The sequence below is a fragment of the Tachysurus fulvidraco genome, chromosome 1 (assembly GCF_022655615.1).
Source record: "Tachysurus fulvidraco isolate hzauxx_2018 chromosome 1, HZAU_PFXX_2.0, whole genome shotgun sequence".
In the NCBI taxonomy this organism is placed as follows: Eukaryota; Metazoa; Chordata; class Actinopteri; order Siluriformes; family Bagridae; genus Tachysurus; species Tachysurus fulvidraco.
The window spans coordinates 38,776,163-38,792,871 of record NC_062518.1 but is presented as its reverse complement, the minus strand read 5'-3'; the positions used below and the strand labels follow the sequence as shown (position 1 = coordinate 38,792,871).

At 35.3% G+C, this 16,709-nt stretch overlaps 1 protein-coding gene across 2 annotated transcripts in view; it reads left to right on the top strand.

The window, feature by feature from the left end:
- LOC113663126 (butyrophilin subfamily 1 member A1-like) overlaps positions 1 to 10,263 on the top strand; it is a 36,809-nt gene extending 26,546 nt beyond the window's left edge. Inside the window, exons 3-10 of one of the 2 annotated variants that reach the window (XM_047819829.1) lie at positions 1,922 to 2,272; positions 2,482 to 2,760; positions 2,972 to 3,073; positions 4,770 to 4,796; positions 5,217 to 5,243; positions 7,086 to 7,112; positions 8,442 to 8,468; positions 8,930 to 10,263. In XM_047819829.1, the coding sequence (XP_047675785.1) occupies positions 1,922 to 2,272; positions 2,482 to 2,760; positions 2,972 to 3,073; positions 4,770 to 4,796; positions 5,217 to 5,243; positions 7,086 to 7,112; positions 8,442 to 8,468; positions 8,930 to 9,519 (1,430 nt within the window). In that variant the 3' untranslated portion in view covers positions 9,520 to 10,263. The remainder of the gene's footprint in view (positions 1 to 1,921; positions 2,273 to 2,481; positions 2,761 to 2,971; positions 3,074 to 4,769; positions 4,797 to 5,216; positions 5,244 to 7,085; positions 7,113 to 8,441; positions 8,469 to 8,929) is intronic. The other variant, XM_047819836.1, reaches the window with a different exon arrangement.
- The last annotated feature ends 6,446 nt before the right edge of the window (positions 10,264 to 16,709 follow it).

The window sequence follows — 16,709 nt, the reverse complement described above, 5'->3', positions numbered from 1 at the left end:
TATAGAGATGCACTAATGAGTTTTCTACATATTTCTTAATGAAATTAATAAAACACACAGAGTTAAAGAGTAAATAAAAACTGCACATATTCTGTTCAGGCCAAAGGTCGACTGTGAATGACATCACTGCAGATACAAACCCATAATATAATCCCACAGCCCCAACAATGATTGACAGGGTTAAGAGTTGATTTTGGAAACGCAAATATAAAGGGAATTGTGATTACGTTTAAGTTTTGGCAGGCGGAAGTGAAATAACAAATGATTGCTATTGATGGTTTGAATTATGTGGCTGTTTTTACCATTTCACTGCTCTTCTGAGTAACTTCTTTAGCCTGAGGGAATTTGGCAGGAAGTTAGAAAGAAGTCCAGTTGATACTGTATATTGATATGACTCCAGGCTCAACTACCGAACTCTGAGTCATACGTACATTTAGTTAGAACATTTGTTTTTGAGAAAACTGATTTCTGGAGTGACACATGGCACTTAAAAATCCTTAAATAGAAATTCTTTGTGATGCTGCATTTGCACAAAGCACATAGAAATGTATAAAACGAATGCATTAAACTGGCAGTATGCTCAGAGAGGCTCGGAAACAGCATCTGCAAATTCCTCCGCATACTGCACACATTAACAAACTTGAAGCCACACCGACTGCATGTAGAGACACACTGCAATCTGAGAAAACATCAGAACCACTGCAATAAACTGAAAACACAGTACACATTGTTTATAAGGAAATGGAAATGTTTTAAAAGAACATGTGCTATCAAGTTGCCTTCAAGTAGTATATAATTATTCTACATCCCATTTCTGAAGTGATAATACAAGCATCATGTGTAAATGCTTTGTTGTCGTAAAGAACATAAAACCTGCACAGAAACGCCAGGTTTATTCATACATATTTTCTTCTCTTTTTTAATTTTTACATTAACAACAAAGCACAAATTATTCAGATAGTTTGATAATGATAAAGGAATTTTCTTGCTTATATACATAATTGAATATGAACAACATGACAAGCTATAACAATAAAATAGTTTAAGTAAGATTAACCTGTTCACATAAAGTTCATGTGTGCAACCTTGTTCAAACAGTGCAAGACAACACAGTGCAAGACAAAAACAGTGCAAGACATGAGACAGTGCAAACAGACAATACAATACACTTCCTAGTGGGGAAATTCTTACTTGCAATAATTCCTATAGCAAATGAAGACAGCATAACTACTTGGCAGAGTATTTTATTTATTTTCAGTTCTAACCGTCGGTTTTAATATTATCAGTTTTAACCTTAATAGTGTTTATGTAAGTTGTTCTTAATGTGAATTCATAATGTTAAAGTAATATAAATACAGGTTTCCCTACAACCTCTATTTCCTCTTCCTGTCTTTTTTTATCCCATGTGGCACCATCAAACATGTAACAGTTCAAGTTACAGAGTCACATTTTCCCCATTCACATGTTTAATTATAATTTTTTGTAAACAAAATATGTATTTTACTAAATTCATTTATATCTATTTTATATCATTACTATGAAAAAATTCCCAGTTAACTATTTACTTCATATGTTTATTGATTGATGTTATTTTCAATATTTAATAGGCTATATAGCTAATACAACATCATTCATCCACCAGAACAGTGTGACTCTGATAAGTGCCTGATGGAAACTACTAACATGTATTTAACTTTAATGTTTGCCATAAATGACCTGTATTTCTTTAACATGACCTTAAATGTTTTTTTGTAACTCGTAAATATGACTTTTTTTCTGACAAAAACACGTGTTTTTCTATAAAAATAAGTAAAAATTTGATTCTACATTCAGAAATAAGGTACACAATTAAATAAAGTCAGTATTGTATATTAAAATATAGTGATATATTGTATTTGCTCTTTCTTTCACTATAATACAGAGAGTTTAGAGGTTATTGGTCCAAAAGCTACTCTTGTTGCTGTAGCTGGTGAAGATCTGGTTCTGCCCTGTTTTATCAAACCAAACACCAGTGCTGTGGACATGACAGTGCAGTGGTTCAAACTATATGTAAAGGACTCATTAGTGCATCTCTATAGGGATCATGAAGACAAAAATGAAGATCAGGCTCAGTCCTATACAGGAAGAACATCACTGTTTAAAGCGGAGCTACAGAAAGGCAACACTTCACTCAAACTCTCAGATCTCAGAGTCTCTGATGAAGGAGAATATAAGTGTCTTGTTGAGGACAAATCCTGGTACGATGACATCACTGTGAAGGTCATTGTAGAGGGTAAGATAAATTTTTGTGATGAAGGATTCACAAAATTTCAGAAAAACTAAATTTTTCTTGGTTTTAGTTTTTAGTGTTGAACCTCTGTTGGGGAAGATTTAATTACTGTTGTTTTATTATTATTATTGATGTTTTCTTTTCTAAAAGATGTTCATTACTGTCTGTTTGTATGATTTAAATCTAATATTATTTTTCTTTATTGACTGTAGCTCAGGGAAGCCACCCAGTGATAATGATGGAGAGTTTTGGTAACTCAGGAGGGATTAATCTAGTGTGTGAATCCAGAGGCTGGAACTCTGAACCTGATGTTCTGTGGCTGGACAGAGAAGGAGTCACTCTGACTGCTGAAGATACACAGATACACAGAGACACCAAGGGCTTCAGTGTGAAAAGCCGCATCACTGTTTATGATTATAGCGACTCTAACAGGTTTTACTGCAGACTTCAGCAACAACATCACATGATGGAGACAGAGATTATCATCAGAAGTAAGTGTGTGAATATAAAACTTTTATACTTAAGTTAGATTGTTACATTCTACTGTAATCATTACAGATAAAGGTAATTAATAATGACACTTGAACTTATTATTATTTTAGCTATTAACAATACTGCAACACTGTTGTGTGTAATAATACACCTTGTACCTATAAATTAATTGAATGGTTTAAAATATGTGTTAAATGTGGTTTATTTTAGGTAAAGTCTTTGGTGCTTGGAAGTGGATTGTTGGGATTTCAGTTTCAGCATGTCTTATTGCTATTGGATTGATCGTAACTGCAGTTGTTTGTCACAAGAAAGGTAAAATGTAATTAACTTTATTTAATAAAACCACAACATTAAGTTATACTGCATTTTAGACTTAACATAATTGAGAGAGAACCTTTTACACTGTACATAAATATACAATGTATATAAAAAGACTTTCATCCTCATTGTGAAATTGTAAAAGTTTACAAATTAAGTAAAAACAAATAGAAAAACTTAAATACATAATAAAAATGTAAGTTACAAGAACCAATTTGCATATGTTTTATAATTGGGGATGTGGCTGTCTTTGAAATAAACCAATCTCATTTAAAAAAGTAATTATCATAAAGCTGTCATCAATTACATTATTCTGATTAACTCTAAATAAAGATCAGCTGGATTTTTTTCACATCACTAAGAACAGGATTTCCCTCCAAAAATGTGTAAATTGTCAAGACAAAACTTTACCAAGGAAGCTGCTAAGAGACATGCAGCAACATTAAAGGAGCTGGAGGAATATATGTGTGACGAGTCTGTCTGTGTTTTCCCCTGTTTCTGTCTGCTGTCATTTCCCTGCTGTTAATTGTTGACCCCACCCACCTATCTGCTACCATGGACATTAACTGCACTCATTCTCTTCCCCAGGTGTTTTGTCTTAGTCTGTGTTTGCCTCCGTCTTGTGATTGGTCCTTGTTCCCTATATCTACTCTGTTTGTTCATTTCCCTGTTGTGAGTCGTTGTTTGGTGTATTCTGTTGTCTGTTCCTGGTCCCTGTCCTGTTCAGTGTTCTGACCTGTTTTGCCTGCTTAGTTGTTTCCTGTTTTGTGTATTAAAAGGATTTACTGCATATGGATCCGCATTCGCCTGTGTCAATCCGTGACAATATGACAAGTACTGATTACTCTCTTAATGGTTTATTTTAGTTTATCTTTTTACATCACATCACAAATCTGTCATTTTAACTGGGGGTGTATAGACTTTCTGTCCCCATCATATTAGAAAATTACAATCCACAATCTACAGACATTGTAATGCCAGATGTCCAGTAGAGGACATAAGAGGACATAAAATAATGATAGTGTACAGTATGCACAAGTAAATGCTGCTAAAAAATAAATCACTTCTAAACAGAGCAGAGGAACAGATCTACTTGTAAAAAATAAATAAATAACACATGGAATGATTTATTTAATTTAATTAAAACTTATTACACATCTGAAATATCAGAACAAATTTCCAGGAAATGAACATTAAATTAATTATTGTTTAACAACTTTAATGATAAAACTTTTATTAATATTTTGACAATTTTTCTAACATTTGCTAATCTACTGTCACTCTCTATACATTTTATAGCTTAACCACAACACAGCCACCAATCTGTCAGTCACTTATGTAAACTGTAATCTTTTGTGTTGTCGGTGTTGCAGTGCATAATCATTTTCGATTTATCAATTTTTAAAAAATTTTTTTACTACAGAGATGCAGAAGCAGTCCAAATTTGGGAAATACTTTTTTTTGTGCTTTTAGTATCATAACTATGATGTAACTGAGCAAATGATAGATAGAACATCTATGAAACAATCAACAGACTAAAACCTACAACAGAGAATTAAATAGTTAATTTTCACCAGACATTATTGCATGTAGATGAGCACGTCTTAGGCATCACATTTCTGCTGTCCGCTTTGCAACTATATCTGACTAATAAGTGTAATATTAATATTTTAATATTGTCTGTTTTCAGAAAGGCAGATACAGAGGCTGGAAGCTGGTAATTATACCTGAACTTCTTAACTATTTTATAGTGTCTGAAGCACTGTGAGTTGAGATCATGAGTTTCTGTCATCAGCACTGCATGTTATACTGCTGCTTTTAATGCTGAGATTTCACCAGGAGTGACTTTGGTTATAAGAAATCTGATGGTGAATGAGCTACACCTTTACTGCTGAGCTACATGTACATCATAGGCAGCAGCAATATTTTTCCTCCTTAAAAATAGGTTTAGTTGAGTGTAAACACTGACTACGCTTTGTCAGTATAATTTTAGATACCTTACATTTGCTATTTTGACTTACTTTGATTAAAATGATGAACTATGTGAGCTAGCATTATATACATTTGTTTGTGGTTTAAAATATTTCAAACAAATTTGTTTAAATAAATGTGTTAATCAAATCTGTTTTATCTTCAGTGATGAAGACTGAGAAGGAGAATGCAGGTGAGAAATATTTTTTGTGCTTTTAAGAACATATTGATTAAACAAATTATAGATAGAACATCAATGAAAAGATCAACAGATTCATACCTCCAAAAGACAGGGAATTAAAATCTGTTAAATAGTGAGAGGTGTCTTCAGTTATGTTTTTATCACTTTATAAATGAAGGTATCTGGGAAGTTTGTTAGTTTGTTTATGCTGCTGTGGTGATGTAGGTTTCACACAAAAAGTGTTTAAAATGGGTTTAAGACAATGTTAACTGTTTACTGAAATTTTACAGATAGGGTGTGTGTGTGTGTGTGTGTGTGTGTGTGTGTGTGTGTGTGTGTGTGTGTGTGTGTGGTCAGAAGTAAATAAATGACTGAGATAGTCTACTATCCTTACTGATCACTAAATGATCATGTGGTGGAAATTTTTACTTTAGAGATGTTTGTAAGGCCTTGTCCTTCTATTCTCATGACTGGTAGTTATAGTGACTAGAAATTGTCATTGCCAGTGGTTGTTTTCTTAGATTATTACAAGGGCAGAGGGGACTGGAGATGAGTTGGTTGGACTTAGGCTCATAAACAGCTTCTAGTAGACCTTGGTAAGACAAGATTAGCTGATTAATGTGGAGTCAGTTGTGTCTGAAAGCCTGCAGCCACATCAACACTTTGTGGGTAAGACTGAAGAGCCCTGCACTAGAGGACACAAGATACACATATATCTGTGTGATGGTAGTTTATGTACAGATAATTGCTGATACAATTAAATCACTACTAAACTGAACAGAGAAACAATACAAATGTAATTCAATTTATTAATGAATAGAAATTTGATGAACACTTTAGTTTTAGATCACTAACATGACTGGCAGTTATATGGGCTTCATAAAATCAATTAGAATACTCTATAATAGATATTTACCACAGTGTAGGGCAAAACGGTGTTCACTTGCTTTCTGTGAGGTTTATTAATGATATCTAATTCTTACAAGATCATGGAACTGAATGGTCAGTACATTTGTACACATTTTAATGGAGCTCTAGTCTAATACAGATTTTTATCTATGAAGTGCACATGCCAGATTTTTTAATATTTTTAAATTAATGTCACTATGTAATAATAATACATATATTCACTTTTATTAGGTTGTACCTATAGGACCAGTAACTTTTTCTGACAGTGAATTAAATTATCTTTTAAAATGTTAATTTATTTTGTCAATTAAAATTTTGTTAGAAGATAAGAAACTATTATATGTGCTTTGTATAAACTATTATATTATTTTGTAGAATAATATTATAATAATAATAGAATTTACAAATAATTCAGAACTGAACAAAGGAAACAAATCAGATCAACTTAAATCTGGTTTCTACACACACACTTATTGAATAGAAAATAATAATAATGTATAAAACATGGGGACACGGTGGCTTAGTGGTTAGCACGTTTGCCTCACACCTCCAGTGTTGGGGGTTCGATTCCCGCCTACGCCTTGTGTGTGTGTGTGAAGTTTGCATGTTCTGCCCGTGCCTCAGGGGTTTCCTCCGGGTACTCTGGTTTCCTCCCCCGGTCCAAAGACATGCATGGTAGGTTGATTGGCATCTCTGGAAAATTGTCCGTAGTGTGTGTGTGTGTGAGTGAATGAGTGTGTGTGTGTGTGCCCTGTGATGGGTTGACACTCCGTCCAGGGTGTATCCTGCCTTGATGCCCGATGACACCTGAGATAGGCACAGGCTCCCCATGACCCGAGAAGTTCGGATAAGCGGTAGAAAATAAATGAATGAATGGATGAATGTATTAAACAGTATCCAATAAGTATCTAAGTAGATCTAATATTAATATTTTTCTCTTTTCAGAACTGCAGAGACTGAGTGTGGAATATGGTAATTACACCTGATTTTGTGAAAATTTAGGATTTTCTGTGAATGTAATATTTACAGTTCCCTCCAAACATGTTGGGTTCTAAAGTCAATTGTATTTTGCTCTACACTGAACACTGGTTTGAGATCAACAGACATTTACAGCTAGATGTGTTAAACAACTCAGAAAAATGGCACCTTTTGTCTGAATCTGTGTCTTTTCAAGTGATAGAAATGATTGAAATTGTGACTGATACATGTTCCTTGTTGCCCAAAAGTGCCCTGTTAATCACACAGTACTGAATGTTTTCTCTTGATCTGAGCTCCGTGTTTCTCCTCTGAAGCATTGGGTTTAGTCAGTGCAACAATTTGGGAGCATCTGAAAAAAAGTAAGAAATGTGACGATGGTAGTTGATGGCAAACATTTGTGAGAGCTGTGAAGAAAAACCCCAAAACAGCATTCAGTAACATCACAAACAACCTCCAAAGAGCAGAAATATATTCACAATGAAGTACAGAGATGAGACACCGAAGTGATGGAAAGGAAGAAAGGTTCTGCTCTTGATCCAAAACATATGAGCTTATCTTTGAAAAATACTGGAGGTGTTGTCTTGGCTTGGGCTTTCATGGCTGCTTCTGCAAACAGGTGCACTAATCTTTATTAATGATGTAACACAGGAAGGTAACAGCAGAATGAATTCAGATGTTTACATTCTGTCTGCCAATTTACAGAGAAATTCACCCAGTCATATTGGGAGGAACTTCAACATACAACAAGACAATGACCTAAAACACACTGCCAGCAAAATACTGGACTTAATCAGGGGGAAAAGTGGCCAAGTGGTTTTATATTGGCCAAGTCAAAAAGAAAACCTTAACGAAACTGAGCAACACTTCAGCTCCAATTTACACCCAAAACAAACAATAACTGAAAGAAGCTGCAATACAAGTATTGAAAGCATCAAAAATGAAAAAATGCAACAAATGAATAATAATAATAATAATAATAATAATAATAATAATAAACAACTTTATTTTGTATAGCACCTTTAAAAGTAGCATCTCAAAGCTCTTTACATAAAAAGAAAAAATTAAAAGATACACATAACATTACAGGCACTAACACTAACCATACAAAAAATAAAAAGCCAATAAATAACAAACAAAGTAATCACATAAAAGCTACCCTAAAAAAGTAAGTTTTAAGGTGGGATTTAAAAACCACCCAGGGATTCAGCATTTCTAATCTCTGAGGGCAGGGAATTTTGTACATTAGTGTATATATTATGATGTGGTGTTTAATAATACTTTATTTGGACTATATTGTCATTAAACAACTACATGTTTTCACAGAGTTATTAAAGAAGAAGAAATATGCAGGTAAGAATAATTCTTTACAGCTCAAGGTCGGGGTCATGGTGGCTTAGTGGTTAGCACTTTCGCCTCACACCTCCAGGGTTGGGGGCTCGATTCCTGCCTTCGTCTTGTGTTCCTCCGGGTACTCCGGTTTCCTCCCCCGATCTCTGGAAAATGGTCCATAGTGTGTGATTGCGTGAGTGAATGAGAGTGTGTGTGTGTGTGCGTGCCCTTGGATGGGTTGGCATTACGTCCAGTGTGTATCCTGCCTTGATGCCGATGACGCCTGAGCACAGGCTCCCCGTGACCCGAGAAGTTCGGATAAGTGCTAGAAAATGAATGAATGAATGAATGAGTTCAAGGCCTCAGATTAAAACTGTATCCTAACTAAATCCTAACTGTAATAATAAGTGAAAAGTGACGTGTCATATGGCTAAGTATGGTGACCCATACAACTCATATCACACACTGTGTGTTTCTCTTAGTGGATGTGACTCTGGATCCTGATACAGCTCATCCTGAACTCATCCTTTCTGCTGATGGAAAACAAGTGACACATGGAGACATACGACAGGATCTCCCTGATACACCACAGAGGTTTGATAGAAGGCCCAGTGTTCTGGGAAAGCAGGGTTTCTCCTCAGGGAGATTTTATTATGAGGTGCAGGTCACAGGGAAAACTAAATGGGATGTTGGTGTGGCCACAGAGGACACTAACAGGAAGGGGTATATTACACTGACTCCTACGAATGGAATCTGGACTGTGGCACAGAGGAATGAGAATCAGTATAGGGCTTGTGTTGGTCCCCCTGTCCCCCTCACACTGAGAGAGAAGGTGGAGGTTGTGGGGGTATTTGTAGATTATGAGGAGGGTCTGGTCTCCTTTTATGATGTGAAGTCCAGATCTCATATCTACTCTTTCACTGGTCAGTCTTTCACTGAGAAGAAACTTTATCCATACTTCTATCCAGGTTTAAATAAAGGAGGTAAAAATTCAGCACCACTGGTCATCTCTACCCAGAGGAATGGAAAATCAAACATGAGATCTCCTTCTCAACTCACATCTTTCTCCTAGACAGAAATGAGATCAAGTGAACATCAAACTGAGACATAAGGCTAAGTCTCATGCTTCTCACATGTTTCTCCTGAGACATATAATGACATTCTTTCATGTTTGTCTCCTCTAAAGCTTCATAAGAGATCTCAGCTACATCACTCACTGTGCTCAGATTATTCTCCTTAACCAGATACACTCACATTCTCACATTTATCTCCTCTAAAGCTTCATAATAGATCTCAGCTACATCACTCACTGTGCTCAGATTATTCTCCTTAGATAGAGACTCTCACACTCTTACATTTATCTCCTCTAAAGCTTCATAAGAGATCTCAGCTACATCACTCACTTTGCTCAGATTATTCTCCTTAACCAGAGACACTCACACTCTCACATTTATCTATTTAGGCCTGGTCCTTTCTCGTCCTTGACTGGTGTCGCTAGTCCTTATATGCCTCCAAACTCCCTCATGAGAGGACTCGAGACCGGTGTGACTCGCAGGTGACGCTCCTCCTACGTCTCTCGCTCGTCTACCTCATGAAAATGTATGATGTAAATGGTTGTTAAACTTAAGAAATTAAAATTTCCATACGTGTGTGGATATATGTCGTAGAGTAAATATATGTTCAATACATTTTTACACATCCAATACCAAATCTTATCACATTTACATCTATATAATATGAAGTATATTACTGGATATAAAATGACATATATTGTCACATATAAGTAAATATATTGTCACATTTTTCAATATATGAAAAGCAGCAATTTCTTATTACTCAATTTATTTTAATATATTTACACAATATATAATTGTGTATATTTTTAATATACAATTATTTAATTTAAATATATTTATCCTTTAAATATTAGACAATATATTTTCTTTTCGTAAAGGTGGCTATTATTCTTAGCTAGAGAGTTAATTTTTCAATTTTATTTTAAACTCACAATCAAATAACCTACATACATGATAACAAATAATAAAATCCATTGATTATACTACAAATATATTAAACAAAGAAAAATGTTATGTAGCAACCATAAAGAAATTGTATACAATTGTATACCATACCATTATTCATCTACAATTACAACAAATTCTTGTTGTGGTTATGCATTCAAGTCAAGTCAAGAAGCTTTTATTGTCATTTCAACCATATATAGCTGTTGCAGTACACAGTGAAATGAGACAACGTTTCTCCAGGATCAAGGTGCTACATAAAACAAAGACAGTGCTAAGGACATGTAAGTAGTCTTAGTCACATAAAGTGCATCTGTGCAACCTGGTGCAAACAGTGCAGGACAAGACAAACAAGACAGTGCAGGACAAAAGACAGTGCAGGACAAAAAAATTCATTCAATCAATCAATCCCTTTCCAATGTGTTTGGGAAATGTGATGCATATGCAATGCCTGGCATTGAAGACAAATTTTAAAACATTAGTTTGCTTACAATATTTTCAAGAACTAGAACTTTTCTTTTTATAGGATTCTCAAGTAAGCTTACAATGTGAAAACAAGTAGCACCTGTAACAACGTCCAGCTGGAGATCTAAAGTGACGTGACATATGGCTAAGTACGGTGACCCATACTCAGAATTCGTTCTCTGCATTTGACCCATCCAAAGTGCACACACACAGCAGTGAACACACACACACACCGTGAACACACACCCGGAGCAGTCCTGTGCATGAAAATTCATTCACAAAAGCAAGATGTCTCTCATTTGAAAAATTGTCTCCATCTTTATAAAAGAAAAAGAAGTCAATTTGACCATAACATACTTCATTCCCATCATGAAATGTCACAGTGCAAATGTTTCTTCTTTTGACTCTGACATACTGCTTTGAGGAATAGACAGTTCTGCCTATCTGAACTCTGCTAAATGCCTTCACAACATTACTATGTAAGCTATGTCCTAAAAACATTTCTAATGTAGACATGTCTGCACAATACAGCAAAAGATTGAAGGGAACACCCATTTCTTTCACTCTAAAGGCACCTGTGTTTGAAAAACAAAAATGACTTGTGTCATTTGTCATCTTGGCAGTGGTATTACCAATTTTGGTGGTTTGAGCAATATTTTGGAGACACTGTATAAGTTTCACTGCAGTTTTTACCATTTGTAGAGGAATATTTTGAGTTCCATGAATGAGATGAAGCAAATGTCCATTTTTGTCCTCAAAGTGAAAGTAAGAATGGGTCCACAAAGGTCCAAGAGCTCCAACACTGTCTGCTAAATGAACTAATAAGTGAACATCGGCTGTCAAGTATCTGTCACCATAAAGCTCATTCATCTGAGAACAAAACTTCCACAGAAGTTTCTCAGCGTGATCTATTTGTGCAAAGGTTATGGAATCCAAAAGAAGAATGAACATTGCTTCACTTAGCAGCAGAAAGTGATTGTAGTACAGGTTTGCAAGAATACCTCGAAAAACTACCCAAAGAACAACATACACCGGTACTCTGAAGCTCTATAGCTTTAAGAACAGAGTGAGAATTCTGTGGAAAACCACAAATGCATCAAAATCGCATTACACCATGAAGCACAGAATGCATGTAATCAACACCTGTGCCTAAGATCAAATCAAAACTATTTACTGTGCTGAGGTATGTGGGACCCTTAACTCCACGCACTATGGTTTCTGAATCAAAGGACAACTTGGCATCTTCCACAAATCTTGTATGAGTACGTGCAGGACCCTGTGGATCTTCAGTTTGAAAGGGGAAAGTATGCACATGTCCCCTTTCTCCTGTTTTAATTGTCTTGCCAGGCTGTTCACATTTTAAACATCCACAATGTCCATTGTACTGAATAGTATTTAACACTAAAGCTTTTGCGGGTAAATCACAAGTACCTGCAATGGTTAATACTCTGCATATAAAGGGACTATCTGATTCATAAAATTGAACAAGGACTCCATCTCTTTGTATATTATTAAGAGTGTCACACAGCGGTTTAAGGAAAGTCAGCATAGATGGTTTTGACTCACCAAACCAAAGACCTGCAAGAATCATGTTTTCTCTGTTTGTACGCTCAACAAAATTTAGTTCATTTATGATACAAAAAAGGCCACACTGAGAACAATTTTTTTATTTCTTATTTTTTTTGCGAACAATGCCTTAATTTGAGATTCATTTGGAACTTCAATGAAATATGAAGTTGATACTTCTGCCTCACAGGGCGTTATCGCTCTCTACTGACATATAACAACCGCTGCAATATTTGTGCACAATAAATGAGGGACCTGCATTATCAAAGATTTGTTTGATTCTTTTCTGAATTTCCCACCCTGCTAAAAAAACCCCAGCATTGCTGGTCCAGCATAAGGTATGTTTTGCATGCTGGGACCAGCTTGGGATGGTGGTATGCTGGTAAAGCATTAGGTGCTGGTTGCTGGTGTGCTGGCCGACCAGCCTGGGATGCTGGTGTGCTGGTCAACATATTGTCTTTTGGATGCTAGTATAATCCCAGCAAGACCACAACAAAACCCATTTGTTTCATATCACATTTCTTAGTGCATATTCGTTGTTAGATAAAGACCAAGACCATTTTCTAGATATATAAGAAATCACACTGTAATATACACACGTGCACAAATAACGTTACACAATATAACCTTTACAACACACATTTTTGGTCTTCCGCTCTCACTTTTAGCGAGTAACAAGTAGTATGTGGTGGCGGTGACCATGTTTTTTAAGAGATGCTACCCGGAGTCGTTTGCCTTTAGACAACTCCTGCTCTATGTCTTCTTTATTCTCTGGAAAATTATAGAAACAAAATGAGAAACAAAACTATATATCCCTATTTTTTTATATTGTGCAGTGAACGAGTTTCGATAAAACAGCTACTGCTTAAGTTACATACCTTTAAGCATTAGTATTTGTGCCCTGAAGAAGTCTTGCTTCCATCGTACCCAATAAACCTGAGTTTGGTCAAACATGTAGTTAAAGTTCTTAATTTCGCTATTTAAAACAACTGCCGTGCAGCCGTCATCCAGGTACCTCACGTATGCAAACATTCTGATTCCCAGTGATCAGCGAGATTTATTGCGAGATTTATTTTTGGAAAGTGCAGGAACTACATTTACCTTCTTGAAAATGTAGTTACTTAGTTGCTTTAAAGGTTGCATAGCAACGCTGATGCTGGGTAATATCTCTTCACATTACTGCTTTACTAAAAAAAAAAACAAATTAACTACCTCTTAATTGAGACAAATACATTATATATATATATATATATATATATATATATATATATATATATATATATATATATATATATATATATATATATATTTCAAAAACTATCATTCTGTATGATTTATATGCTGCTTCCCTCATGGAGCCCGGTAAGTCAACATTTGTTGGTATTACTATATTTAATTTGTGGAGACACTTTACTCCCTAACGAATGATTTTTACTCACTCTCACTCACTCATTTTCTACCGCTTTATCCGAACTACCTCGGGTCACGGGGAGCCTGTGCCTATCTCAGGCTTCATCGGGCATCTAGGCAGGATACACCCTGGACGGAGTGCTAACCCATCGCAGGGCACACACACTCTCATTCGAATGATTTTTAAATGTTTTTTATTTGTTATTCAAATCTTTTTGAGTTTTGTTATTTCAGTTCTTGATTCAAAAGAGAGAGCAAAAGAAATAACACACTTATAATTAAATATATTCCAATATATTGTGTTTTAATATTATATTAATGTGTTACATAGAAACATACACAATCAAAAATAAAGGTCGCTCCCATAAAGCTCATTCCAGCAAGATCATACTGGTTAACCGGCTACACCAGCCCTGTTTTGCTTGATAACACCACGACTATGCTGGCCACCCATCTACAGTATACCAGCATTATGCCAGCACTATACCAGCTTGAACCAGTAAAAAAGAGCCTGGAATTCATGCTGGTTTATGCTGGATTTTTCAGCAGGGTAAATTCTCACTTTGATGATTTTTCTTCGATATCTTTTGATTTTTGATTGGTCCTTAATTTTCCTTCTCCAACGAGACTGATTAATGGTTATTTGTGCCATCCTTTCTCTTGTAACGCAAGAGTATATACTGTACTACTCAACCAAATAGCTTGCTTAAAAAATTAAAACAAATAATACTGTGGCAAGTTTATTTGCACTGCTTCTTTTATAAATTAGCCAAACACATCTGACATTGTTAGCTAAAGTATTTTGCCTCACTTGGCAGTATAGGTGTTGCACTGATAACATCAGGTGTGCAGTTTACCTGTGAGCGATGATTGCCATGAATGTCATGGTGCACTTAAACAAGTAGGAGACGTTCAAACCATAGATACAAATAACCATAAACACAACATTTATATTGCCCATTGTAAAAACTGGCATTTTACCACCAAGTGTAATGGCACTAAAGGGAAGCAGAAAGAGAAGGTAAGTAGCCCACAAAGATCTTTTTATTAGGCATAGTTTATGGTACTGAGAATTTGTTTATTATAATTTGGTCTTGTCCACAGAACAGAGATCAGTGTGATGGAGATACCTAAAAGAATCCGTAACCCAATCAAAAAAACAAAGGTCAGTGGGCCAGCCACTGCCCAACAAAATGAAGAACAAGAAGGTAAATAAGTTTAATAGTTTTGACAGTCAATTGGATTAAAGGCTTCATTTAAATTAAGTCTGTACATCAATAAGCCTTTGTGTGTCCCTTAGGCTACAGTCTTTGGATGTTAAATGTAATGTGCAAATATGTATTGGGGTTTATTATGAATCAAAAAGCTTCAATGTTGTATTCCTAGTGACTCTTTATTGACTTTGGATTTATTCTTACAATTACAGGACTTTATGTTTTTCTAACATTTGAAGATGGATACTGTAAGAATTAGTAAGACCTGTGACGTACTTACAGAAAAGGAGTTGCCAATTACTAGCTTTGAGGGACTCATTCCAGGAGCTTGAGTTCTTTCAAGATGGTCAGACAACAAATTTTATAATGCCACTGTAGATCACATTGGGTTCTGTGACCAAAAGCAGGACCGGAGAAAGGGTGCAAAGAAGGACATAAAAAGAAATTATGCATCTGCTGAATCATTTTATAACCAGAATCGGGTCGCTTCTACACCAGCTGAACATGGTCCTTTCTTTGCACTAACCCAGCCTCCGTCTCCAGGATTGCCACTAACCCAACATCAATCTGTGCAATTACCATGCCCTGTTAAGCCTTTTAATCCACAGACCATGACACCATCTGAATATTGTAATCAAGACCAGCCAGGTTTATTAGATTTAGATGAACATCAAAGACAAACCATTACACATAATTCAACCCCAAAAGAAACATTTTTGGGGCTTCTATATAACTATATAATTTGGGTCTATACCTCACCCCTCAGCTGAAGTTACAATTCAAATGTTTTATATAATTGTAGTGTTACATCAATGATGTTGTGTCATTTACTGGTCTTTTATTTTGCTGTTTCTGTATTTAAGTATCTATATGTAGCTGTGCTGCACTCTAGTCTAGAGTTTTTTTTTTTTTTGGAAATGCTGCTTATAAAGTGTAAAAAGAAATTATATATATATTTTAGTTTGATATTGTAGAAAACGTGTTTCTCTATGATTAAAATCTGTGTCTATACAGAGATTGCAAAGTATAAACATAACTCATGTGCAGTATCTAACACTTTATTTAATTTCTTTTTTTTTTTAATTGAAGTGCCTTGTAAAAGATTTCCATATTGTATTTTCTTGCCATTGTATTAAGCATGTAAAATGAATCTTGAAACCTACATGAGTAATGAAAATGTTAACTTCATACTGAGCACAGTAAAAGCAGCATCTGAGCAATAAAACTTTCTGCAAGACACTAAAGAGCTCTCCCATCTTCATTTTAATACAGTCTCATGGATGTCTTGTCTTCTCCAAATTTACTTTAGTCTCATTTATTTGTATGTTCCCTGGGCAATTTTATGAGGAAAATGTGAATTCAAATCTGAAACCTAAAGATGAGAATCACAATCATAAATTCTGAGCTTAGTAAGAGCAATCTCTGAGTGAAAACACTTTCTCTAATTAGTCTTGAAAGAGATTACAGCAAGACAATAAAGAGAAACATCTGAGACACTGCTGATACTACAACAAGAGCTAAATAAGAATTTCAATTAAGTCTCAGATATTTCTCATGTCTCAATTGTGTCTACTCTTATTTCTCCT